The sequence below is a fragment of the Rhinatrema bivittatum genome, chromosome 14, assembly GCF_901001135.1.
Source record: "Rhinatrema bivittatum chromosome 14, aRhiBiv1.1, whole genome shotgun sequence".
NCBI lineage: Eukaryota > Metazoa > Chordata > Amphibia > Gymnophiona > Rhinatrematidae > Rhinatrema > Rhinatrema bivittatum.
This window is the reverse complement of record NC_042628.1, coordinates 42,850,895-42,878,871: the sequence shown is the minus strand read 5'-3', so window position 1 is coordinate 42,878,871 and position 27,977 is coordinate 42,850,895. Positions and strand designations below refer to the sequence as shown.

At 42.9% G+C, this 27,977-nt stretch overlaps 1 protein-coding gene across 3 annotated transcripts in view; it reads left to right on the top strand.

The window, feature by feature from the left end:
- The window catches only part of C14H16orf71 (chromosome 14 C16orf71 homolog), a 386,375-nt gene that overhangs the window by 80,754 nt on the left and 277,644 nt on the right, over positions 1 to 27,977 (top strand). For all 3 annotated transcript variants that reach the window (XM_029576717.1, XM_029576716.1, XM_029576718.1), the window contains exons 10-12: positions 13,240 to 13,434; positions 17,109 to 17,264; positions 22,754 to 22,948. In XM_029576717.1, coding sequence (XP_029432577.1) covers positions 13,240 to 13,434; positions 17,109 to 17,264; positions 22,754 to 22,948 — 546 coding nt within the window. The remainder of the gene's footprint in view (positions 1 to 13,239; positions 13,435 to 17,108; positions 17,265 to 22,753; positions 22,949 to 27,977) is intronic.

Here is a 27,977-nt window from a genome sequence, read left to right as displayed (position 1 = left end):
ATCAAGGACTGCCGCAAATGATTAGAAGTCCGGGCGGCTTTCGTTTGAAATATCATAAGAAAGTACACGCCGACAGGCTTGCTGATGCGGCTAGATATAGATATATATATATAAAAAAAAAATAAAAAAATAAAAAAAATAGAAAACTAAAAAATTATTAACCAACTGAATTGGGAAACGGCATACAGATTGACATTTCCTTTCCTATTGCTGATTTGGTTTTTGTTGGAAATTATTTACGTTCTTTTTTGAGTCGTCTAAATATAACAAATGCATGTGATGTCATCATATAAAAAAAAAAGAACTCTGCCCCCATGTGCTGGAAGAGAGAATATAACCCATAGGTTCTGGACTGATGTAGCAGAAGTAAAAGAAAGGAAATTAACAGGTAAGACATAATTTCTCCATATGCATATATGTACCCATCACACTCTCTCCAACAGAGACCATCAACTCAGGAAATACCTTGGAATAAAGTATGGGGGTTCTATATGTTCTATGGAGCAGTCTTACCATCCACTCAATCTGTCTGAAACAGATGGATATATGATGTGCTATATCCCATATACTTTTCCAAGCTCTCACGACCAGTGAGGCTCCCAAATCAGCATTCTAAACATCTACCAGCTACTGAGAGGTCATATCGCCATATTTACATTTAATTATGCCCCAATGAACAACCTCAATTCCCTTAGTAGAGAAGTCTAAATCACTCAATTTTCCATTCCATTTAGTGGGCAAAGTGGTTTGGATAAATCTAACAAGCTCACCAGAGCCTGCTGAGCTGCAAATAGGTAGTGTGAGAGCTAGGATCCAGGTCATACTCTTATTGTAAACATATGAAAGATTTTAAACTTCCCCTCAGCCAAAAGTTGGTAAAGAAAAACCTTTAGTCCTCCTTTGCTTAACAGCAGGGGAAAAAATATGTCCAGAAAGAAGGGAGTTTTGATACAGGGGAACAAGAGGGCACAGCATCTCCTGCTCCAACCCTAGGAACTTGTTGACTTGCACCCATACCTACAGAGTATGAACAAGAATTGGACTTTTCTTTTTTTTTTTTTTTTTTTACATATTTCCTTGTCCTTCTGCCTACCAGTCCAAAACATGTGGGTATATTCCTCACATCCAGCATTTGAAGACAAAGTTGGTGCTTTTTTTTTTTTTTTACATCACCTCTACATATGACATTAGAATCCTACATGCCAGTGTTCTCAGCCTCCAAGAGGATGGTTGGTCAGCACACACCTAAAGATTTTTACCAATTCATCCAAATTTAAATAACCAGTTTTTTGTTTTTTAAGCTAAAAAGCCTTTATGCTTCTGCTTACAGAGTTACTAACTTAACTCCTGGCCATGGACCTGTGGATCAGATCTCCTGCAGAATAGCAAGCCACTCTTTACTGGTCTTTCTGCTGAGAATAGATTGAGTCAAAAGCTGACAATTGTTTGTCTCACACATTTTCTGTCAGCATAGCAACTTTGGAGCATAACTTAAGCAGCCTATCTTAGCTGCTTCACTTCATAAATAGCTCAACCTCGATCTGCCTGTCTTTTTCCTTCATCTGAGATGAACTTCCTGTAGCAATTCAGACTATTTCCTGAGTCATCTAAGCTGATTTTATATTGGTTCAGTCAGGTAATTCTGCAAAAGCAGGGGTTTCTTCAAAATCTACCTCCTCTGAATCGCGCAAAACTACCTCTAAATCGACACATTTAAAAAAATCTTCAGTGACTTCAGTTTCCCTACATAGCAATACTGTTGAAGCCTGTTCTCCAGCTGTTGCTGAGGATGCAGCAGCCATCTTGCCTCCAACTCGAGATGTATTGGGAGTTTGGAGAGACAGTGTATCTCAAACTTTGGAGCCACCGTGTTTCTCTCCTGAAGGCTTTTTTGCAACACACTTTGCTCCAGAAAAGGATGTTATAAAATCTGGGGGCCGCTTGCACATGCATGCCAGGGGGGGGAGGGGGGGGGATTATTTATGCTAACTTCATGCAACAACGCATCCCAGCCTTCCCCAGTTCCTTCCCAGTCTGCCCCAATTAAGGAGCAGACTGGGAAGGAACTTCCCCACCCCCTAAACCCTTTCTCCTACCTTTTTTTAAAATTTTGTTGCTTACTGTTCCATTGGGCCCCTTTATCTGGGCCCGGCACTTCGGCACGTAGTGGGGGTTACGTGCATGGCCAGGCCCCTTCGAAGATGCGTGCGGCGCGCACAAAGGCAGGCCACACGCATAACCCCCATTTTTAATGTGCATGACTTTTTGAAAATCTACTCGTGTGTTTCTAAGACATTGTGTCATTGGTTACAACAACTTAGTGATGATGAAGAAGTGGCACATATGTTTAAAAATCTACCGCCAAATGCGGATAAATGGCTTTTGAAAATTGTTACAATGGTAGTTACATTTATACATGTAAATCCTTTTGATAATTACCCCCATAGTGCCCTGTATGAACTTTTGATTGTATTTTGAGGTTCACTATTCCCTTATTTGTTTTGATTTTAAAAAGCTTAACATACACTCATAAATCAGGGTTCATGAGTAAATTTACACATGTAAAAAGGGGTAGGTCTTTTGCGAGTATGGAAGGAGGTATGTAGGAGCTTACAGTTGCCAGAGGGAGTGTTGTCACTGGTCTCTCTCTATCCACTCTTTCAATACAACTATGCATGACTGGTGGGAATTGGGACTAAGACATGTGTGGCAATTATGGGATGAGGCTGGCTGGGTCCCCTTAGAGGAGCTTCTTTCAGACTATGACATCAGCCCTACCTCTAGAACACTGTATGATAGTATACTGACAGCTATTCAACATTTAGAGAGCACAGGATGGACCAGGAGACCACCTAACCAATCTGGAAAAGGCCTTAATAGATGAGGACCTGAAAAGAAAGATAGTTAAGACCCTCCACTTCCCCTAATAGCAAAGTGGAATGTCAAGCTGGGATTAGATTTGGATCAGGTAGCATGGAAACAAATCTAGGAAAGAACATTTAAGATATCTCTGTGCAGCAGGAGAGTGAATAGATGTACAAACTCCTCCACATGATTTACCAATGCCCACTGTTTGTTTGTTTGTTTATTTATTTATAGATTTTTTTTATACCGGTATTCGTGGGTACATCATATCAGTTTACAAGGAACTTGAAACATTGTACAAATAACAGGGAACAGTAACTTGGAGGGGGGGGGGGGGTAACAAAACAGTTTACAGAGAACTTGATTTGGGCAAAGTACAGTAGATAATTTAAGTATATACAAAGCATTGTAAGGGGGGGTGAGGGGGGGAGGGGGAAGGTTGGGAGGATTTAAGCAAATATATAACATTATTGGAGAAATGGGGTAGAGGGAGTGGGGGGAGTGGGGGGAGCATATATATGACATTGTTGAGCATATGTATAACATTATTGGGGTGGGGGTGGAGGGAGGGGGGCATATAGATGGCATTATTGAGCGTATACATAACATTATTGGATCGGGGTAAAGTATTCTTTGGGCATATAGACGGCCTTATTGGAGCAGGAGAGGGGTGAAGGGGGGGAGAGTGTGGGTACATGGAGGATTGATTGAAACAGTTGGACATAAAGAATTGGGGGGGGGCGAGGAAGACTGAGGCGAGGGTTTGGAAGAGTTATTCTGGGAACGCTTGTTTAAAGAGCCATGTCTTTAGTTTGTTTTTTTTAATTTTTGGGTGGATGGCTCTAGACTAAGGTCTGTGGGCATGGTGTTCCAGAGGGTAGGTCCTGCAATAGACAGTGCTCGCTCTTTTGTAGAGTTAAGATGGACTGTTTTTGGAGAGGGAATGTGTAGTGTACCTAGGTATGCTGCCCGGGAAGGGCGATTAGGAGTGGTGAAGTGTATACTGTTGCCATGCCATTATATGTTACGTGTGTAAGGTTTTATGTAAAATGGATAGTATCGTGTAAGAGATTTGGAAGGATATTGGCAGCCAATGGAGTTCTTTGAGGACTGGGGTGATGTGTTCTGATTTACGGGTGTTAGGATTCTGGCGGCGGCATTTTGGAGCAGTTGGAGTGGTTTAATGGTTGAGGCGGGGAGGCCTAGGAGCAGGGCATTGCAATAGTCTATTTTTTTAGAAGATTGTGGCTTGAAGCACTGTGTGGAAATCATGAGGGTGAAGGAGGGGTTTCAGTTTTTTAATGACATGTAGCTTGAAGAAGCAGTCTTTTAAGGTGGCGTTGATTAATTTTTTTAGGTTCATTTGGTTATCGATGATTACGCCGAGGTTCCGTGCATTATGCTTGAAGGGGGTCAAGGGGGGAAGAGTACTGTGTTATTGTGAGTGGAGATTAATATGAGCTCAGGTTTTGCTTTTGAGGGCAAGGTGTAGGTTGGTGAGTAGGTGGTTTATTTCATTGAGGCAGTTTTCCCAGGTCTTGAGAGACTTGGAGAGGGATTCTTGTATGGGGATGAGGATTTGCACATCATCGGCATAGATGTAGTGGGGGAGGGCAAGGCTTGATAGGAGTTGGCAGAGTGGTAGGAGGTAAATGTTGAAGAGGGTGGATGAGAGGGGAGGATCCTTGGGGGACACCTTGGTTCAGTTGGGTGGAATTGGATTCAGAGTTACCAATCTTCACTGTGTAATGTCTGTCTTCGAGGTATGACTTGAACCAATGTAGGGCAGTTCCTGAAATGCCAATTTCTGAGAAGCGGCTGATGAGGATGTTGTGGTTGATGGTATCAAAAGCGGAGGATATGTCGAGTAAGGCTAGGATGTATGAGTGACCGTGGTCAAGAACTTTGAGAATGATGTCTGTAAGGGAGAGTAACAGAGTTTCTGTATTGAGAAACTTGTGGAAGCCGAATTGCGAGGAGGATAAGATGTAATGATTTTCTAAGTGCACTGTGAGTTGTGTGTTAATTTTTTCCATGAACTTGGCAATGAAAGGGAGATTAGTTATGGGTTGATAGTTTGATGGATCAGTGGGGTCAAGATTAGGTTTTTTTATGATAGGTTTTATTACTGCTTGCTTTAAGGCTTGAGGGATTTTTCCACTTGAGAGGGAGCAATTGATTATATCAGCCAAGGGTTTGGCGATAGTGCTATAGATGGATAAGAGGGACTTGGTAGGTATGGTGTGAGGAGGGCTTTAGTTTCTTTAGAATGGATTCTATTTCTAAAGTAGATGTTGAGGCAAAGGCATCTAGGATGGTGATCTGAGTGCTTGGACTTGAAAGTGGGATGGAGGAGGGGGTGGGGAAGTGTGCAAGTATTTTTGCGATTTTATCATGGAAGAACCTGGAAAGTTCATCACTTCATCAGCAGCGGGAGGGGGTGACATTTTGGTGAGTGCAGCCACATATGTGAAAAGGGCTTTAGGATTGTATTGGTAGTTATGGATTTTAGCTGCATAATGGTCACGCTTAGTTTTGAGAATGGTGGTTCTATAGAGGTGAAGTAAGGATTTGTATGAAGACAGTTGGGAGGGGTCTTTGCGCCATTGTTTTTCTTTTATTCTAAGGTCGTGTTTAAGTTTTTTTTAATTCGGGGGTGTACCAGGGTTTTTTTGCGTGAAGAGAGTGATTTATCTTTTTGGATGAAAGGGGGCAGAGGTTATTGGCAATAATACTTTTGAGTTTTTTATTTCTTCGTAAGGCTTTTAAAGCCAGGAGGGAAGGGAAGCTGCAAGTGGGGAGGGGGGGGGGGTAAAACTTCCTCTAATGGTCTTGTCTCTTTCTCAAAAGCGGTCTAAGTCTAAGGGAGCCTCTGGGTCCTCCAAAGCTAAGCGCCCTTTGCGTACAGGGGTTCATCAGACCGATACTGATTCCACGGGTCAGGATATGGACCCAGGGGACCAGGACCCACAGGGAAAGCCTCCAATGGGGGTGGATACAGACCCTGCTCAGCATCCACAGGATCCAGCATGAGGCTTTCACATTGTGGAAGGAGATGACCCTAAGGTGGTCCGTCTGTTTAGGAGGGAGGAGTTGGCTCCGCTTATCCCTGCTATACTCTGAGAGCTAGGCATAGATGGGCCACCAGAGGAGTCCAGGCTAAGGGCCATTGACCCAGTGTGGTTGGGTCTGAGGGGCCCGGCTACTTCCTTTCCTTTTCATTTTTCTGCCACGGTCTTGCTATATAGAGAATGGGATACCCCGGATCTGGGATTGAAAGTTAGCAAGGCTATGGATAAGCTATATCCTCTACCAGAGGAAGCAATTGACATACTGCGGGTGCCCAAAGTGGACGTGGCGGTGTCCGCAGTCACCAAAAAGACCCGGTTAAGGGTGCTACAACCCTGAAGGACCTGCATTCTTCAAATGCTAACTTGATTGCTAGGAGTTCCTTGTCTCCTATACTGTAGTTACACTCGGCTGCTGAAAAACTCTTGGAAAAGTAAGAACATGGAAGTAGTTTACCCGAGCAAGAGTGTTGACATAAGATTGCCCCTACTGAAATGGTGAAGGCATCCACCTCTACAACAAAAGGACGACGCGGATCTGGATGGTATAAACAAGTGTCCAACAAGAAAGCTTGTTTCAGATCCTCAAAAGCTTGACAGGCTGCTTTGGGCCAAACTTTAGCATCCACCCCCTTTTTGGTTAGTGCGGTAAGTGGTGCGACTCTGAGGGAATAATTAGGAATAAACTGTCTGTAGAAATTTACAAATCCAAGAAAACGTTGTAACGCCTTCACCCCCACAGGGCGAGGCCAGTCCTTTATAGCGGACACCTTCTCCGGGTCCATGTGGAACCCGGTAGATGAAACGATATATCCCAGGAAGGGGAGTGACTCACATTCAAACATACACTTTTCTAGCTTCGCAAACAATTGATTGTCTTTGAGAACTTGCAGTACTTGTTTAACGTGTTGACGATGGGACTTTAGATCTGGTGAATAAATCAAAACATCATCTAGATATACTATTACATAGGAGTGTAGCATTTCACCCAACACCTCATTCATGAGGTTTTGGAAGACTGCCGGAGCGTTACATAGGCCAAAGGGCATCACTAAATATTTGTATTGCCCGTCTCTCGTGTTGAAGGCAGTCTTCCATTCGTCCCCGGGATGGATTCGAACTAAGTTGTAGACCCCTCGTAGATCAAGTTTGGTAAAAACTTTGGCCCCTTGCAATCTGTCCAGAAGTTCTGGGATTAATGGCAGCGGGTACCGATCTCGCTTGGTTATGGCGTTAAGACCCCTGTAATCAATGCAAGGTCTGAGCGAGCCATCTTTCTTTCCCATGAAGAAAACCCCTGCCCCAGCTGGAGATCGGGAGGGTCTGATAAAACCTTTAGCGAGATTCTCAGAGATGTACTCAGACATAGCGCGTCTCTCTGGCAAGGATAGAGGGTATACCCTCCCATGCGGTGGAATGGTTCCCGGTAAAAGGTCTATTGCGCAATCAAAGGGGCAGTGCTGAGGCAAAATATCCGCTTTCTTCAGAGTAAGGTGCAGGTGGCAATACTGAAGTAGTCAAGGACACAGACGGTGGACCCGGAACCTGGAGACAGTGATCAAACAAAAGGGACTCCAATGGATGATTTGTAACGAGTCCCAATGGATCATGGGTGAATGGCATTGTAGCCAAGGTAATCCCAATACTACCGGATGAACCGCTTTCTCCAGGATCAAAAAGGTAATTTTCTCAGAATGTAGCACTCCAGTTCGGAGAGTGAGCGGAGCCGTGGAGTTAGAAATACTACCAGGCAACACTGTCCCTTAGATAGACGTAATCCTAAGAGGAAGAGTCTGAGGACGAGTAAGTAATTGAAGTTGCTGTACCAAATCGGAAAGAATAAAATTCCCACCCGCTCCAGAGTCAATAAAGGCGAGTGTGTTTGAAAGACCCTCCAGGATATTCTAGTGTCACTGGTACAGTACATTGAGGAGCAGCATTAGCACAGCCTAGGAGTAGCTCCTCAGTTTTGCCTAGGCCTTGGCGTTTTCCGGATGCTCTTTGCATTGGGCTAGGAAGTGACCCTTGCTGCCTCAGTATAAACATAGTCCCAAGGCCCAACGCCTTTGCCTCTCCTTCGCAGTTAAAGGCGTGCGACCCAACTGCATAAGTTCTTCTGTAGAAGAGTCAGAGTGTGTCGCCCCCAGGACTTGACGAGGTTGTCAAGGGTCTAGTGAAGGCAGGTGCCAAGGATATGGGTCGATGTGGCGGACGTCCCTCCCTTACTCTTTGCTGAAGTCGATGGTCGATCCGGCCAGCAAGGTCAATTACTCCTTTGAGGTCGTCCGGAATGTCCCTAGCTGCTAACTCGTCCTTAATGCGCGGTGACAGACCCTCCAGAAAAACTCCCCGGAGACTGTTTTCACGCCACCCTACCTCCATAGTGAGGGTGCGAAATTCAATTGCAAAGTCTGACAGGGAGCGTGCTCCCTGTCTCAGCTGTTATAGCTCTAACGAAGCAGTGGGCAAGCGTGTAGGTTCATCAAATGCTTTCTTGAAATTAAGGACAAACTGCTGCAGATTACTTAATAAAGGATCCTGGCGCTCCCACATTGGTCATGCCCAGCTTAATGCCTTCTCTTTCAAAAGTGACAAGATATAGGCTATTTTCACAGAGTCCAAGGGAAACTGACCAGGGAGTAGAGAGAACCTGATGTAGAACTGGTTCAAACATCCCCAGCAGCCTTTGGCCTCTCCTGCATAGCGTGAAGGCGCGGGCAATTGAGTGGGAGCAGTAATGTTTACAGTAGGAGCCGGAGGCAGTAATGGTGGTGGCTCTGGCGGAGTGGCATCCAGGCGATTCTCCAGCCTCTCGACGGTGGCAGCCAGAATGTTGAGACAATGTTGCTGCTGTTGCAAGTGTTGGGCCATTCCCAGAATGGCTTGTAGACCAGAGATATCCGCCGAGTCCATGTCCTAGCAAACTGTTGCGGACTGGACAGTGGACCCTTGGGCTGACCTGGTGGAGGAAGATGGTTGGACAGGCCGGGAGGCGATACCAAGATGAACGCAGGAATAGAATCTTCACCATGGAGATCCAAGATCCCCTCGGGAGGAGCCCTTGAGGATCTGGATTGCTGGGACTTAGGCAGCAGAAGCAAGTCCTGAAGAAAAGATGGAATCTTCATCCTGGAGATTCGAGATCCCTCCGGGAGGAGCCCGTGAGGATCCGGACCACTGGGACTTAGGCGGCAGTAGGGAGACCAAAGCGAGGACGGAGTAGGAGTCGAGACAGGTGACAGACACGGAGTATCAGAGGTGAACTGGGAAAAGGAACCAAGGAGACAAGCCGAGAAGAATCCGGAAGATGAGCGGGATTAGGAGCACAGCAGAACCAGGATCAGGATCAGGATCAGAAACACAGCAGGATCAGGATCAGAGACACAGCAGGACCAGAATCAGAAACACAGCAACTGATGCCTCCAAGGAGAGAACCTCATTGCTAGGCAACCTTCTTAGCCAGACGCCGGGCTTAAATACCTTGCCAGCGTCAGACATCATCAAGGAGGTGGGCCAGAGCTTCCTGCAGTTGGGTCTTTAAAACGGTCTCCCTCGCGTGAGCGTACCCCTGGGATGGGCAGAGTCAGAATCGGGACTTGGCAGCGTCTCCCTCGTGGAGACGCCGCCGCAGAGAGGCCAGGTATGGCTGAGAAACACCAGACCCCGTTGCAGGCTGCGGTGAGAGAGGAAGGTAAGGACCCGGTCACAAGTCTAGCGACCGGGACTGCAAAACCAGGGGTGATCTGGGTAACTATAAACCAGTGAGCCTGACTTCAGTGCCCGGAAAAATAGTGGAAACTATTCTCAAGATCAAAATCGTAGAGCATATAGAAAGACATGGTTTAATGGAACACAGTCAACATGGATTTACCCAAGGGAAGTCTTGCCTAACAAATCTGCTTCATTTTTTTGAAGGGGTTAATAAACATGTGGATAAAGGTGAACCGGTAGATGTAGTGTATTTGGATTTTCAGAAGGCGTTTGACAAAGTCCCTCATGAGAGGCTTCTACGAAAACTAAAAAGTCATGGGATAGGAAGCAATGTCCTTTTGTGGATTACAAACTGGTTTAAAAGACAGGAAACAGAGAGTAGGATTAAATGGTTAATTTTCTCAGTGGAAAAGGGTAAACAGTGGAGTGCCTCAGGGATCTGTACTTGGACCGGTGCTTTTCAATATATATAGATAAATGATTTGGAAAGGAATGCGACGAGTGAGGTTATTAAATTTGCGGATGATACAAAATTATTCAGAGTAGTTAAATCACAAGGGGACTGTGATACATTACAGGAGGACCTTGCAAGACTGAAGATTGGGCATCCAAATTGCAGATGAAATTTAATGTGGACAAGTGCAAGGTGTTGCATATAGGGAAAAATAACCCTTGCTGTAGTTACATGATGTTAGGTTCCATATTAGGAGCTACCATCCAGGAAAAAGATCTAGGCATCATAGTGGATAATACTTTAAAATTGTCAGCTCAGTGTGCTGCAGCAGTCAAAAAAGCAAACAGAATGTTAGGAATTATTAGGAAGGGAATGGTTAATAAAATGGAAAATGTAATAATGCCTCTATATCGCTCCATGGTGAGACCGCACCTGGAATACTGTGTACAATTCTGGTCGCCGCATCTCAAAAAAGATATAGTTGCGATAGAGAAGGTACAGAGAAGGGCAACCAAAATGATAAAGGGGATGGAACAGCTTCCCTATGAGGAAAGGCTGAAGAGGTTAGGGCTGTTCAGCTTGGAGAAGAGATGGCTGAGGGGGGATATGATAAAGATCTTTAAGATCATGAAAGGTCTTGAACGAGTAGATGTGACTCTGTTATTTACACTTTCTAATAATAGAAGGACTAGAGGGCATTCCATGAATGCCCTCTAGTCCTTCTAGTCTTTTTCACTCAACGCACAATAAAGCTCTGGAATTTGTTGCCAGAGGATGTGCTTAGTGCAGTTAGTGTAGCTGGGTTCAAAAAAGGTTTGGATAAGTTCTTGGAGGAGAAGTCCATTAACAGCCACTTGGAAATCTCTGCACACTTTTGCTCGTCATTATCGATTGGATATTTGGGCTTCAGACTCTGAGAGTTTTGGTGAAGGTGTGATCCAAGCAGGACTCTCAAGGTCCCACCCCAGGTAGGAGAGCTCTGGTACATCCCAGGAGTCTGGACTGATCCATGTACATACAGGGAAAGGAAAATTAGTTCTTACCTGATAATTTTCATTCCTGTAGTACCACGGATCAGTCCAGAGTCCCACCCATTTTCAGTGTAGAGATGACGGAGAGTCCGCTTGTTCAGTTCAATTCAGTTTAGTTCTTGGTTACTTTGCTCTGCAGATACGTGATCACGTTATTTGAATTTTTGTTTGATATTTTCCAATCTTGGTTCAGGCTTGGCTACCGTTTGAGCTACTTACCCTGGTTCCTATGGGTTTCAACCACAGTTATAGCAGAAACATTATTCTTTGTGAAGTAGGGTTTTGATTCCTTCTGCCTGAATACATTAAAATACTGACGGACTGTATGTGGCACCTCAGGGGTATATGACTGAGTCCGTTAAAACTTCTCTGTCTCCATCTGCTGGAGGGGAGGCAAAAGCCTAGGTGTCTGGACTGATCTGTGCTACTACAGGAACGGAAATTATCAGGTAAGAACTAATTTTCTTTTCTCGTGGCTCTCTGAGGGTCATGCCCATGCCCAAGATGTATTACAGTAGGCCTAATACCATATAGGTTCCAAGTGTCTCTTGTTTTTTTGCAGGGTTTTCTGGGTGACACCTCAGCTGTGCATGTAAATATAATATACATATTGTAAGTGATATTTTTCCCTCAGAAGACTGTGCTTTGAATGTTCTTTTTCATGTAAAATCTGTTAATATAAATGCATAATTTTTAATTGTGTGTGAGGAGGGTGTGATGGGGTGGGGGGTGCAAGGCTATAAAGTTTTCCTAGGGCACCTAATACCCTTGCACTGGCCATGGGCATTGCTGTACAAACATTGAACAGCGTTTCCCAACTCATGTGTTGTGTAAAGGGGGAGGGTGCAGTTTTCATTTAGCCATAGGCGCCAAATTGCCTGTCTTCAGCTCTGAGCGCCTTTACCACTACTTAAATGGACAAATTTGAACTTAGTATGGATAAATAAGCTGCACTTATCTGGCTAAATTCTGATTTATCTGGTTAAGTAGCAGCAGGTGCTACTTAGCCGGATAAGTCTGTACAAAAGCAATATTTGGCCGGATGTCAGATTTCCAGATAAGTCTAAAAAGTGCTACTTATCTGATATTCCATTAAACGAACAGGTACAATGAATAATCATATTTATTTTAATTTCTGTTTATAGTTTCACAGGCACTACCTTCCTTTCTCTTGTTTTGTAAAATAATGCTTATTTAATTGATTTTATTAATTAGTTTTATGTAAATTTTTTCTTCTATTTTATTTTTATGATTTGTAATTATATTTTATTTCTCATGTTTTTTGTAAACCGTTTTGATCAATCTTACTTGTAAAGGCGGTATATAAACATTTTTAAATAAATAAATTAATTATCTGGCTATCTTACATAGCCGGATTAAGTCTGAAAAGCTCTTAAAACGGACAAGTAGTGCTTTTCAGACTTATCTGGCTATGTGCACTTACATTGCTGGATAAGTGCCACTACTTATCTGGTTAAGTACAAACTTGTTTGCATATAGATTATAAAATACTGTAGCAACTTTGCGCACACCCATATACATGCGTATATGGCACGTGCAAGTAGTTTTTCCCTAGGCAATTTTCCAACGGAAAGTATAAACATACTTTCCCTTTGAGAATTAGTGTAAAGTATGCAGATAAAACCACCCACAGGCTTTAGAACTACCCAGATAGTTTGGAAAATTGTCAATAGTATGGGTGTCAAATTGTAATATTCCATTTTTTAATTCTTTAAACTGCTTCCTTGTCGCTCTCCAGTCTCCCTGACATTAACCATGCTTACTAGAGCTTTCTAAATAAAATCAAAATAAATAAATAATTTTAGCCCCCTCCTTTCAAAACCACCCAGGGTGCATTACAATAAAATATACACAATAATACCAGATTCACACACTGAATGAACCAGAAAGTTTTAGCACATATGATGTATCCAGTGACTTCCCCCAGAGGTGAAAGGGAATGCCCCTTGTAACTAAAATATAGTAGCTTGGAAATAAATATTTGAATTGATGTAATGTGAATATTGCTTCTTTTGAAACAGTATCTTTAAAGGGATGTTTCTCTCTATCTGACTTCACAGCAGGTTCTGTTTCTCTCTCCTTTCAACAGGAAGCCTCTTATTTACCCAGTATCAATACACTGCCATCTGCAGAGAATACAAAAAGTGAGATGCTTCTGATGACCATTTGGCTCTCCAGCTGTGGACAAGTGTCCAGCTGTGGGCAGCACAACAACCGCACCCCAGATGCTTTATTGTTAGCAGCCAATGTGTATCATGCCCTGGTAACCTGGCTGCTTTCTTTGGTGAGTTCGGGCCCACATATAATATATGCAGCAGCTCAGTTGTTTTTATGTATGTTAATTTAGATAAATTAGACAAATCATGCCTAGATCACTGGGACTCAGCATTTGAGAGTCTGCTTTTTAAAATAATTTTATTCAACAGGATCAACCGTGTTTACACCCAATACAGTTTTTTCCAATAACAAATATAACTAAAGAACATAATGCAACTGCCAGTGTCCCAACAGATTTTTTTGACCTCCATATTCAGTCACTGTCCGGATAGCAAGTTAGCCGGATAAATTTATCTGGCTAAATTTGGAGGTATATTCAGTAGTGTAGCCGCACCATTGAATATAGCCAGCTATCTTAAAGTTAGGTGGCTAAACTTAACTGACTAACTCTAGGAAGCTCTATGGCCCAACTGGAGAAAGCTGGCTAACTTATAGCTAGATTTATCACATTGCTGTAAATATTGCATGCGGTAGAAAAAGGGGCGTGTTTTATGTTAATTTCCAAATGCTTTGGATCGGTATTATCACAAAGTGCATTAACTTTTCGCACATTGCAGTAATACTACATAATTGCATTCTCCTAGCTGTAAAGTGGTCATTTCACAACTGGGGGGGAGAGAGACAGAGAGTATCTTCAAAGCCCTTGTTGTAGTAAGCTATTTATATCTCTATAGGAGGCTCACCTAGTAACTTGAGGTGAGGTATAGGTAGTAGGGATGTGAATCATTTTTTGACGATTTAAAATATTGTCCGATATATTTTAAATCGTCAAAAATCGTTAGGGCCATGATACAATACCAATTCCCCCGATTTATCGTTAAAAAATCGTAAATCGGGGGAAGGGGGAGGGCAGGAAAACCGGCACACTAAAACCCCCTAAAACCCACCCCCGACCCTTTAAATTAAATCCCCCCCCCCCCCGAACCCCCCCCCCCCCCAATGCTTTAAATAACCTGGGGATCCAGCGGTGGTCCGGAACGGCCCCCTCAATTGAATCCTGTTGTCTTCAGCCGGCGCCATTTTGCAAAATGGCCGCCGCAAAATGGCGGCGGCCATAGACAAAAACGATTCGACGCAGGAGGTCATTCCGGACCCCCGCTGGACTTTTGGCAAGTCTTGTGGGGGTCAGGAGGCCCCCCCAAGCTGGCCAAAAGTTCCTGGGAGTCCAACGGGGTTCAGGAAGCGATTTCTTGCCGCGAATCGTTTTCTGTACGGAAAATGGCGCCGGCCATACGTTCCGGAACCCCCGCTGAACGACCTCCTGCAGTCGATCTCCTGCCGGCGCCATTTTCCGTACGGAAAACGATTCGCGGCAAGAAATCGCTTCCTGAACCCCGCTGGACTCCCAGGAACTTTTGGCCAGCTTGGGGGGGCCTCCTGACCCCCACAAGACTTGCCAAAAGTCCAGCGGGGGTCCGGAACGACCTCCTGCGTCGAATCATTTTTGTCTATGGCCGCCGCCATTTTGCAGCGGCCATTTTGCAAAATGGCACCGGCTGAAGACAACAGGATTCAATTGAGGGGGCCGTTCCGGACCGCCGCCATTCTGGACCACCGCTGGATCCCCAGGTTATTTAAAGCATTTGGGGGGGGGGGGGGTTCGGGAGGGTGGGGGATTTAATTTAAAGGGTCGGGGGTGGGTTTTTATGGGGTTTTATTGTGTCGGCTCACGATTTTAACGATTTTCACGATAGTTTACACACCCAAACGGCAACAATACGATTCCCTCCCCCTCCCAGCTGAAATCGATCGTTAAGACGATCGAGGACACGATTCACATCTCTAATAGGTAGTAGTGTAGGGGTTAGGGGCCACTTTTACATGCAGCATATGAACAGAACAGTGCACTCTTGTGAAGATTTGATATCATTCAGAGTGAGGAAACTCACACAAAAATTAGATTTGTACAATGTTCTCTCACCCTAGCTTGATGAGAGAGACTGTTCATCCCGGTGGAGCCCTCTTCTTGGCCGCCAGTGGGATGGGGTCTACTGGTAGCCTCCCAGGCCTCTTCTTTCTTTGATGCCGGTGGAATGGGGGTCTACTGGTGGCCTTCTGGGTCTCCTCCTTTCTTTGGCGGCCGGTGGGATGGGGTCCACCAGCGGTCTTGTAGGACGCCTTCTCTCTTCAGCTGCTGCTCTGCTAGGGTATGCACACCTGCAGCTGCTGCCTTGCAACAGGGCTTTTCTTCTCTGGCTTCCAGTCAACGCTGATTGGGTGGTCCAGAGCCCAAAGTGATTGGGCCGTGGCCCACCCATGGCTATGCCACTGAAGCAAGGATGCAGGAGTGGCTGGATCTTCTTCCAAACATGTTTTGTACTGAGAGGGATGCCGTCTCTCCTCTGTTCTGATGGCACTTTCTCACAAGCACTACTCAGCTTGAGCTGCAGCATCCCATCAGACCCATCCCTTAAAAGAGCAGGGGTGGGCCAGCAGTGATTTTATTTTATAGTACTCAGAATGCCATGAGCACCTGTGCCTTTAAGGGACAGGTCCAATAGGATGCTGCTGCTCAAGCTGAACAGTGCTTGTTCGAAAATGTCACCAAGACGGAGAAGGTGGCATCCCAAGGCAGCTGCCTACTCTGCCTAATGGGAAACCTAGGCCTGAATATGGTACTAACTACTGTAAGATGCCAGACATTTCTTTCCAAGAGCAGGTCATGTCTCTGCTGGTAGCCTAAGTAACTTGTCCACTCCTGTCAGTTTTCTACATTAAGTGATCTGATGGATTGATATCAGTTGATGTAGCATTTCTCTGAATGGTACTGTTGACTGTTTTCAACATTTGTATGCAGAAATCAGTTGCATTGTTCTTTGAATTAATCATAATGGGAACAGTGTGTATAGGATTTCAATTTACTTTTTTATTTTGTATGTGCTTCCAATAATATGAGTCTCAGCAGAATTCATTTATTTACACAAGCTGCATCATTTCTTATAAACAGCATTTTGTAAATGAATATTTAATATTGTTAATCATAGAAACAAAGCAGTCCATATTCAGAACTTATCCAGCTAAATAAGTTAGCCGGATAAACTTATCTGGCTAACTTGAGACCTGCTCAATAGCAGATCTAACTTATTTGACTAACTTAGCCAATTAAATGTGAATATCACCACTTCTCTGGGTAAGTTAGCTGGATAAGTAGTGCCTTTCCATAACACCCCTGTCCTGCCCACCAGTTATCCAGCTACCTATTTAGCTGAATAAATAATTAACCAGCTAAGTGGAAGCTGCTGAGCACAGCTGAATATTAAAACAGCCCTACTTAGTCAGATAATGTAAACCGTTGCGATGGTATATAACTTAGCGACGGTATAGAAAAGATTTTAAATAAAGCCATACTTATCAGCTAAGTGGCACTGAATATTGGGCCCTTACCATTTGATTTATTTATTTAGGATACTTCTATCCCACACAATCCGCAGCTCTAGGCACTCTTCAGTGATGGTCTTCAGCTAACCAGGGTTACCCCTTAAAATGCAACTTTGGCTGGTACAGATCATAGTTGGACTGCTCCAACTAAACAACAATGACATATAAAGAGCAGTCAAACTATTCAGTAACCACAATATCAGTCACTGTTCCCAATAGGGTGTATCTTGGTGCTCAGTTTCTGTAATAACTTCAGCACAGTGGCACATCTTCTGCTTGTTAATGCACTGCATGATTTTCCAGGTACTTGGTTTTAAAGTCCAAGGTGGAAGCACTGCCCCGTTCCAGGTAGTGGGATTGCAGCAGGCTTGGCGAGAGGATGGCCTAGCACTCTATGCTTGCCTGGTTCCACAAGCTGAATTGGCAGTTCAGACCACCCTCAAGATCCGGGGGCATAAAGTGAGTCCTTTTTCCCCCCTTCCATTTAATTTACAAAGTTCTCTTGATTGGGTCTTCCTTGCATGTAGGTATTTATTTATTTATTTATTTGGAGTTTCTTATATACCGATAGCCGTTTGCACATCGTATCGGTTTACATATAACTAATAACTTGTGGGCGTAGCCCTTACAAGGAACAGTAAAAAGAATGTGGAAAACAAATATACAAGAGATATATGTGTAATTAATAGATCTATGCAACAATATACAAGGGATATATATGTATATAATAACAGGGAGTATAAAAGAGGGTTTCTTAGACAACTATAATAATAAATATATCTCAAGGAGAACAATTATGATGTAGGGGTCATGATACTAGCAAAACCATAACCTTAAACTATACAAGGTTGTCATGAGAAAGTGTAAAAACAGCGGTGTTGAGCTGAGTAAGTTAGAGATTCAAGGGTGGGTCGGGGAGAAAACAGCATAACGGAGGTAAAAGGGTGTGGGAGAGAAAAGGAGGGTGAGGGAAAATACAAGGGAGGGCGTACAAAGGGGTAGGAGAAAGGAGTGGGTCATGAGTTACAAGGAGGTGGCCATGGGGTTAAGGGAGTAGCAGAAAACGCTAAGGGTGGTGAGAGTCAGAAGCATGGGTTATCCTATCGATATTCTGTTGTAGGGTCTTCTTCATTGGTATAACATCTTCAGAGTCTTTATAAGATACTATTTACCCAAATGGATTAGGCTTCCATTTCATCCTGCTGCACTATTGCAGTGGGCCTCTACCAGTAGACATCATCGCCACTATGTATAGATAGCTCAGTATAAGGAAACTGTAATATACTCTGCCTCCAGCAGATGGTAGGACTCACTGGTGGGGCAGCAGGTTTCTCAGAGTTTCTGAGGCAGCTTAGGGTCAGGCGAGCCCAGTGCTGAGGTTCCCATTCCTAGAAGGGACTTGGTAGAACCTAGGGGTAGGGGGTGATTTCTCTCCAAAAGAAAAAAATAAATAAAAGGGTGTTTTGGAGCCTAACTTGTTTTGTGAAGCTGTTCTGTGCTCTGGAGAGAATTCTTCCCCCCCCCCCCCCCCCCCCCCCCCCCACACACACATTTTTTTGCCAACCTGTCGCTTTAAGCTGAACTAAAAAAACAAAACAAAATCAAACCAGAATGGACAGCGACTTGGCTTTGACTGATAAGACTGTTCAGGCAGCTTTGTTTATCTACCCCTTCCCGTGGGGTAAGTGTGTGGTCTAGTCAGGGGGTGCTTTCATTTTGTTGCATTCTTCAGCAGCATCGGGGGGGTGAAAAAAAGAGCACGGCTGCCGCTGAGCAGTATGCAGCTCCCAGACCTCGGCGTCTTTATTGGGACTTTTCTGCGGGGCATACATCCACGTGGGAGTGGTAGTAGGGGAGTGTTCATAGGCCTCTGTTGGCCCCACCACTCCTCCCTTGGCAGCCGAGCAGGGTTCTTCGCAGTCTAGCCTTGCTCCCATGGAGACTTCTAGTACATTGTTTTTGGGCAGAGAGACAGCCATTAAAAGTCAGATTCCTGCAGTTTATTCTCCCCCACCTCAGACTCTCTAGTTTAAGCTCAGTAGAGGTTGTTGAAGGTCTCCCAGTTTTGGAACTTGTGCAAGATTCTCTCAGCAACACTGCTGGATCTTAAGCTGGTGACTCTGGGATTTGCTCTCCAGAATTGTTCTAGTTTCCTGCATCAGCCCTTCTGTGCTATACAGAGGCCTGATAGCAAACACAAATATTTCCCTGGGGTTTCCCCCCCCCCCAATCGGTCTGATGCTGCAGCTTCTCCTAAAAGATCCCAATGAGCTTTGGAGCTGCCTTTGCCAGTCACACAGGACCTTTTAGAGGATTTTGAGGATTAGGTGGACTATTGAGTTGTGCCTCAGTGGAAGAAAGTGGAGTTTCCTCAGAGAGGATGGCATAGTTATCTCCTGGTTTCACAAGGATGAAGTTATGGGTCTATAGATTAGGTATTTTTGTGCTTCAGGATAGCGGATCCAGTAGTGAAAAAGACACCAGCCTGGGATCTGATCCTTAAGCTGGCTTTTCTTCTACATTCCAAGGTTGAGGAGATGGTCTTGGTGAGAATCCCCTGAGTGTGGTCTCAAGAGTATGCTCATGTTATATCCTTTATCTATGGATGTTGTGCAGCACTTGTTTTGGTTACTTCATGTGGATGCTTGAGTCACAGCAGTCATGAGAAGGGCTACAATCTCGGTCGAGGGCAGCACAACTCTTAAGGATCCCCAGGATCAGAAGATTGAACTTCCACTGAAACTTTTGTTTACTTCTTCATCTCTGGTGGTTCAGATTTTGACTTGCAGTGGCCTTGTGGTCAGGATCCTGTTATGCTGAATTCAACAGCTCCTGGAGAGTGAGGACACGGCTAGAATGCAATCTGTTGCGGCCTTTTTGGCTGACACTCTTTATGATGATCTGAGGCTATCTTCCAAGTCAGTGGCCTCTTTGGTGGCTGCCAGGAGCTTCTTTGGCTTCACAACTGATATGTGAATTCCTGGTCAAAGTCCCAGTGAGACAAGCTCCTTTTTGGGGAGGATTTGGAGCAACTGGTCAAGAGTCTGGGGAATCCTAAACCAGAGGCTCCCAGAGGATAAGCCACTCCAGTGGAGGTAGAGGCCAGTTTCAGGACTCTCAGCACTGTAAGCCAGGGAAACAATCCCTTTTGTATTCCTTTTGTGATTCCCAAGGTACAAAAGGGAGAGGTTAGACCTTTCACAGTTTCAGAAGGCTGAATCTGGACTCAGCTTCCACCTCAGGAGCTGCTCGCTCTTCTCAGTGAAGCTTAGCAGGTCCATTCAGTGTTTTTTCCTGTAAGCAGTTGCTTGCAGCAGTTTTATCTAGAATGGACCCAAGTCATTGCTGATCAGTGGTTGGATGTGATTCACCTTAGTTATGTCCTCGAACTTTGAGCTTCCATTTCTAACGCCTTTATGGTTTCCTCTTGAGTTTCGGTCATCAAACAGAAGGCAGTATGCAGTACTCTGGTGTGGCTTCAGATGTTAAAGGCAATAGTGCCTGTTCCCTTCAAGAAGAGGAAGCTCAGTTATTATTCAGTTTATTTTATAGTTCAAGAAGGACAGCTCTTTCAGATCCATTCTCATTTAAAGGAGAAAAACAGCAGTGTCGATATTTTACATTTCAGGATGGAAACTCTTCATTACATTCTCCTGGTGGTGCATCAGGGCAAATTCCAGGCCTCTTTGGACCTGTCTAAGGCTTACTTTCATATTCCCATTAAATGAGAAGATTAGAGAAATCTCAGCTTTTATATTATACAAAAACATTTCAGTTCATGGTGCTTTCCTTTGATCTGGCGACAGCTATGCAGACTTTCACCAAGTGATGGTAGTAATGGCAGCCTGACATTCCTAGTTTATCCATACCTGAACAATTAGCTCATTAGAGCAAAGTCTTATCAAGAAGGTATTCAGGCATCCAACAGAGTTGTCCAAGTTTGGGCTGGATAGTCAATTTTGCAAAGAGCATGTTTACGTGTTCTCAATGTTTGGAGTCCCTAGGGGCGTACTTCAACATGGAGTTTGATCATTCATATCTGATATTAGAAAGGATGGATATCATCATTATTTATTTATATCACACTTTTCCAACCAGAGAGTTCAGAGTTTGTTCTAGACAACTTTTTTAAGCATGAGAGTTTCCTGTATGTCACTGGACTGGTTTATCTATCTTTAGTTGATTGTATCACTAATATGCAATGGTCAGGTTCCTCATTGCTTTAACTTCGTCCTAATGATCTATCACCCTCCTTAGTTGCTGCAATGTTTATTTCACCGCTTGCTAGATGTGCCTTCTCCAAAATTCATGAGGTTAGCCAAGTATCAAGAATGATTATTTGGAGTAGTTGGCCCTTTACTTTGGAATGCACTCCCCGAGGAGCTTAAATCCGAATCCTCTGTTCCATTTTAGAAAGTGACTTAAGGCCCACTTTTTTATGCTTGCCTTTAATGATTATTAAACAGCCTATGAAATCTAGAGCTGCTTACAGGCACATGATATTTATCATAACATCAGTTTCAAACAAGCCAATACATGTCATGGTAATTATCAATGAATATTCAAAAGCCATTTAAACTGAAAACTTAAAGTTATCCATCAAAATGTCAAGGTTTTGTATATTCACCCCCTTGTCTTCCTAAATCTAGCTGGATAAGAAAAGAGGAATTATGGGTTCACTTAAAGGTCAATTTTAAAAAGCTCGCAAGTATGCACATACCTCCCGGTATGTGCACAAATCAAAAATTTAAAGGGGCAGGAGTGGGTGTGGTCTGGGCAGAGCATGAGCAGAACATGGGCATTCTGGGAAGTTACCTTGAAATGTACTGTAAGTATTTTTGTGCATAAGCATGTGCCAAGGTTCCTTACCATGTAACTTTGCCTCTATGGACGGCTGTATAAGTATTTAAAAAAAAAAAAAAAAAAAAAAAATCGGTCTGTCAGCGGGGTTTTAAGGTCAGGGGTAAAAGGGAGGATAAATAACAGAAGGGTTAGGAAATGTAATCCATTAACTGGGTGATGTGGGAACAAACTGGGAAAAAGAGCTATTGTGTCAGTGCATATTTAATAAAATCCCCCCCACTTATGCGGTAGAGCCGGCATTTGCGCGCACTTTAATGCATCCATATAAAATTGCATGCACATGTGTATAGCCAATTTTATATCATCCACACATATATGGCTGTATGTTATAAAAATGGCCATGTCTCTGGGCGCAAGCCAACTAAGCATGTACATGTACGCCTGCACAGCTGTTTGAAAGTTACCGACCCTGTCAATTTTAAATGATAAACAGCTGAGTTAGATAACTTGCTACTTATCTGGATATCTTCAAAAGATATCCAGGTAACTAGCATTTCTTTAAAAAAAAAGTTGCAGTCCTCCTGCCCCATCTCCTCCCTTCGCCACAAGTCTCAACCCTCCCCACTGGCCCCAACCCTTTGCTGAGTGTTAAATAAAAATAAAACAGTGTCGCCAGACCCTGCTGCCCTCCCCACTAGATCTAAAGCAAAATCATGTCTTCTACCTCCCAAATACCTCCCCCTACACGCCAGCCTCTTCCCCCCCACCTGGTACTTGATTTGGGGCTCCCATTTTTAATGCCTGGATTGCATAAAAGATCTTTGGCTAGGTTGAGCTGGGGTTGCTTTAGTCTGTTACCAGCTTTGTACCACAACTAAGTTGCTGTGGCTACCATTGTCTGTTCCATGTTTGTCTTAGAAGAGCTGGGTCTTTTGTTTACTGGTAATGATGTTACGTAGATGTTGGTTTATGTATGGGATTGTAACTGGCCTAGAATTGGCAATAGAGCGGGATACAAATTTTATAAATAAATAAATAAGCAAGCTTCACACAGCTGGAGTGAGAACAACTCCCAAAGGCTGAGATGGGCTGGTAATGTACCTTTTCTCTTACATCATAGCCATTCTCCTTCACTCTGTTTGCAGGCCAAGGAAAACCTGCGAGGGACATCTACATTCTATCAGCAGACTTCTATGTTCCTCTCTCACACGTGGCTCCAGAGCATTATGTGGTGGAGGGAAGAAGTGGCTCATTGTCTGCAAGACCAACTCTTCCCCCTCCTTCCTGAGATTCCTGCTATTCGCCTCTGTAATGTCATATCCATTAATCCTGATCCTAAGGTATAATGCATGTTTTCTCTAATGCAGAGTTATATAGCACTGCCTTTCCAAAGGTTTGGGTCACAGTTAAATGTATAAAATGCAATATAGAGAAGCAGAAAATATGTCAGAAAATTGCACCAAGCAAAAATATGAGAGTCCAAAAATTAATTCAACAAATATATATATATATATATCTATATATATATATATATATATATATATTTATAAAACAAAATGTGGGCTAAATATATACAAAATAAAGTGTTTGAGAAACACAACAGAAAAACCCCCAACCAGGGGGGAAAAAAGCACTAATGATAAATGTGAAAGTGCAGGTTGGTGAAAAATTGGAGCCACTCCTCCTCCTGGAGATTGGTCTGTTCAAGCTCCTTCCACGCCAAGTTGAGCAGGAGCTCCTCAAGAAAACTCCCATAACTGTGGTGCCAAGTCCCATATCTGCCTTAGTTCAGAGGTCTGAGGTGCAGTAAACTCACATTTCTGGTGGCAAAATTTATTCTGTTGCTGTGCCCAGTCTGGTAGAAAGACACTACCATATAGTCACAGCAATAGAATGTCATTCTCCACCAGAAATGCGAGTTAACTTTTACTTCACCTCAGTCCTAAGAGTTAATCTGAAAATCCACTTAAGCGCATTAAACCAGGAGTACAAAGAAAAGCATTTCAAGTTGGAAGGAGTATGACCAAAATAGACTTGCATGCAAAATTTGCCCAAGTTGGGATGCCCAGTGCCAATCTCGCAAGCAAGGCTATGTTTCCAAGTGAAATCAAAACTCGATGGAGCAGGCTACTGCAGCACTGCAGCCTAGTGGTTAGAGTAGCTGTTGTGGTGCTTACAGCCTCCATTACAGACATAGCTTGTAAAGAAAAGCAGTGAAGAGGCAGTGAAACACTTTTTGGCATGTCACACATGAAGTCATTATTCTTGTTCTCCTAAACTTTTGATTTTTTATCATAGGCAGTTTTATAATTACTAGCAACATTATAAGATTGACATTTGTGCTTCAACCTTGGACTTGTTTTCTTAGACACAGATGCTGTAAGTTAGTTAGGATGCTGAGCTACAAGGTTATAGAATAGATTATAAGGCCAGTTGACATTCCATCTAAGATTATTGAACATTTCGAACAGATATAAGGCCAACTAATTGCAAGCCATAGATAACATCATTTACATGCGAGATGAGTATAATTAGCATGGAGACTGAAAGCAAATTACCATATGGCCATTCAGATTATTTGTTTATAATAAAAAGCCAATCATAAAAATTTTGACAATTATGTAACCTAGTTTGGGGATGAAAATGTACTAGTAAAAATTCTATATAAAGCTGTATATCAGTACAATTATTTGAGAGGGAGTTTATGCTGATGCCTTGCGTGGCACTCTGCCTTTCCATGGTACCTTATTTAATATTTATATTATTTTATAGCATTTAAATAAAAAACCTTTATTCTACAGCTGTTGTCTCTAAGCATCTATTTTCAAAGAACCACAAGAGATGACGATCAAGATGGGATCTGGAAGAGACAGTAAGTGAGATTGCCTGCTTGGCTGCTCCATTTAAGGGAGAGGGGCACGATAGTCTTTTCCATACCTTCGTCCTCTCTCCACTGACAGCTGGCTTTCTCTCTCCTCTACTCCAGAAAGGAAACCCGTTGATTGGAGTTTTGTCTTGCAAAGCTACAGCTGGAGAAAACTTTATTAGGATAAGAGTTAAGACTTATAGATTTAAAATTTGTAGAGTTAGAGATATCACCTCAAGATCGGTTATCCCACTCATGCTGAGGTGACCACGGTGGAAGAGAAGCAACGCAAGGAGAAGTCATGTACCCAGTTTAGGTTCTTAAAAAGTAATATTTTGTGATAAGTTTAGCTTTAAGTTAGGTCACAGAACTAACTGGTTAATAAGGGTATTGCCTCAAACTTAGGATAAGGAATAATGAGACATCTTCTATGATTGAAAACAAAAGTTGCATTGTGTTTGTTAATGTGAATGTATTTTAAACAATATATTATAAATGGTGACTTTCTGGGTAATGTGATGCATGTTGGATAATGTGTAAACAATTAATTATTTTTGAATCTGATAATAGCTAGAATTGGGGAGATTCCTTACTGAAATAAGCATGCATATGGTTCCACTGTGACTTGCTGTAGGAGAAAACCATCTGCAATTCAGTATGCTGGCTATTTATCAAGATAGATATCAATAAGGATAAAAATAGCAGATGGATGTCATAAAAACAAACGCAATTCATTAAATATAAAGGTACCTAGATATAGAGTAAGATTGCTTGATTGAACAGATATCCAATGAGAGTGTCTCTGAGTATGTGTGTATGCCTGATGGTGTTTATGTGAACTGCAGAAGTCTTTGTGATGTGTGAGTTTAACTCTTTACAATCTCTTTCGGGTAATTAATGCTTGATGCTGTTTTTCAGCATGAATGGACTCTCATTGTAGGGATCCCTCTTTGGAGACAGAAATATCATATAACCAACATTTATCCCCTCTCTCCCCCAGTTTAAGACCCACAAAAGGTTGTAATCAAAATGTAAAACAAACACTGAAACTCAGATACTCAGACCCATTCCGTTTCATCCACCAGTGCCATCATTTAGGACACCACAACCACTCACAGGTATGGGTTCATGTCGCAAACATTTTTACTGGAGCCCCTAGAAAAACTCAGTCAATTCGTCTTGCTTGATTCTCCTCTTGGCAACTACTTCATAAAGTTCGCAGCTGCTGCTGCCATGTCGCATACATGTGCCGCTCCTTGATGCCAAACCCTTAATCGAGCCAGTGAAACACCCTTGCCTTAGTGCCAACTCAGTGCAAACCAGGGAGAACTCCTTCCGCTGGTTGGAAACTCGGATTGAGAAATCCTGGAACGTTAAGATCTTTTGATTTTCAAAGGGCACCTCCTTTTTCTTTCAACAACATTGCAATATTTGCAGCTTCTGCACGTAGTCGAGTAACTTCGCAATGACCATTCCAGACTTCTGTTCTGCTGCCGTTTTGTGGACCCAGTCTATGTCTGCATTTGATAATTACACCTGCCGCATGGCCTGGGGTTAAGTGCTCCAACATTTTCCCTAAATCTTGATCAGGAACGCTTTTCGGGAACCCTACAAAACATAAGTTGCTCCTTCATGAGCGATTCTTCAGTACATCGAGTTTATGATCTCCATGTGGCGCTTCTTTTTCCAGCACCGGAACTTTCCCCTCTAGGCATACCAGATCATCTTCTAATACTGCTGTCCAGCCTTCTGCCATATCCATTCAACAGTTGATCTCTGACATTGATGCTTGAACCTCATTTATCTGCTCTGAAATACGATTCAGTCTGGGGTCCAATGCCACTACCACCGCCACTGTTATTCTCTCTTTTTCCATGTCCTTGGTGGGAATGGCTGCAAATCTGCTCTTGTGGCATCCATTTTGGATTCAGGGGCCTTCAAATTATCTGGATTGATTTTGTCACTATTACGCCACAAGTCTCCTCTCAAACCTTACCTACAGTTTATAGATTTGCTCCCCTCATGGTCAATTCCAGTCAGACCAGAGAATCAAGCAGAAAAAATGCAGAATTTGGAAGAGGCACCCAGAGCTTGACTCGTGCATGTCTTATCAAGCCCACCACATCACGTGACCTTCCTTATCATGCTTTTTTTTTATCTCCTGTTTGATTTGCACCCTATTAGCTTACTGCAGCATGTGGGAACCCCTGTTTTTAATGAGTGCTTTAAGTAAAACCTATGCTAAAATTTAATTCCAATTTTAGTGCAAGTTTTATTACATGGGCCCCATTGTTTACAGAGAAATCCTATGCCTGATTTGCAAATCTCCTCAACTGAATCACCTATACACACCTTAACTAGCACCATAGAGTGTGCATATAGACCTCTGCAGATATAGTTTTCAGCAGATACATTTTCCAGGCTGTTGTTAACCAGTTCAAATAAGGTACTGCTAAGATTTGTTCCAATAGTCCTGATTATTTAAGAAGTGCAACAGAAGTGAAATCTTCTCATCTGTCAGTTTTCTTTCTATTAAGTCCAAAGAACAGTCAACTATTATATTTCTAAATTTTCATTTTTTATAACTTATTTATTGTTTTATGGTTGTCAGAAAAGCAGTCTCACACTGTTGAGTCCAATGCACTTTATCTGGGGAATATAAAAAACAAGTGTTTGGATAAACATGAGAAGCTGTTTGGATAAATATAAATGCATCCAAACATTTCCTGTAGTTCATGAAAAAACAGATTTATTTTGGCATTTATCATTTCCCACTGTTGTATAAATATCTCTATGGCTTCACGCCCCGTCATGTGTTATTCCATTTATAAATGTAATGAAATCAGGAACTGAAGCACAGATGGCATCAATTTATAACTTTTGAAACAGTTTGTGCCAAATTTTTAACCATTTCAGGGCTGCTTGCTTATCTTGAGTATACAATAATTGTATTGAGAATTATCTAAGCTGCCTGACCAATGGCTAGTACCAAAAAGGAAAAGAACATGTCCTAGATGTGTGATTGTAAGGATTCAATATGCCCGCACAACTTAATGTTATGTATGATGCACCTAATTCTGAAATGACAGCATATGTTGGATGGAATAGGTCATAGGCCGGCTCGGGTTCGCTATATCATAATTTCCATAGCTGTTCGAAAATTAGCCAATAGCAGCAGAGCAGCATTCACAAAGGCTGGTAAATATCACACCTCAGCTACTTATGCATAACAGTTGAACTGAATCAGCAACTGTGTAGGAATGCTCAGAGATATTTAACCCCAGCCAATTCCAAAACCCAGTGAGATTGAAACACCGCATAATAGTGCAGAGTGCTAAAATATGTACATCCTCAAAAGGAGATTTTATAACTTTTGCAGTAGAGCTTAGCATGCATGCTAAGACTGTTTACTACAGATAAAAAATGCACTAAGACAGTAACTTTTAAACAGGCATGCAGCGCACATTCGTTGGCCCATGCCCAGTGAGATGGCCATTTTATAT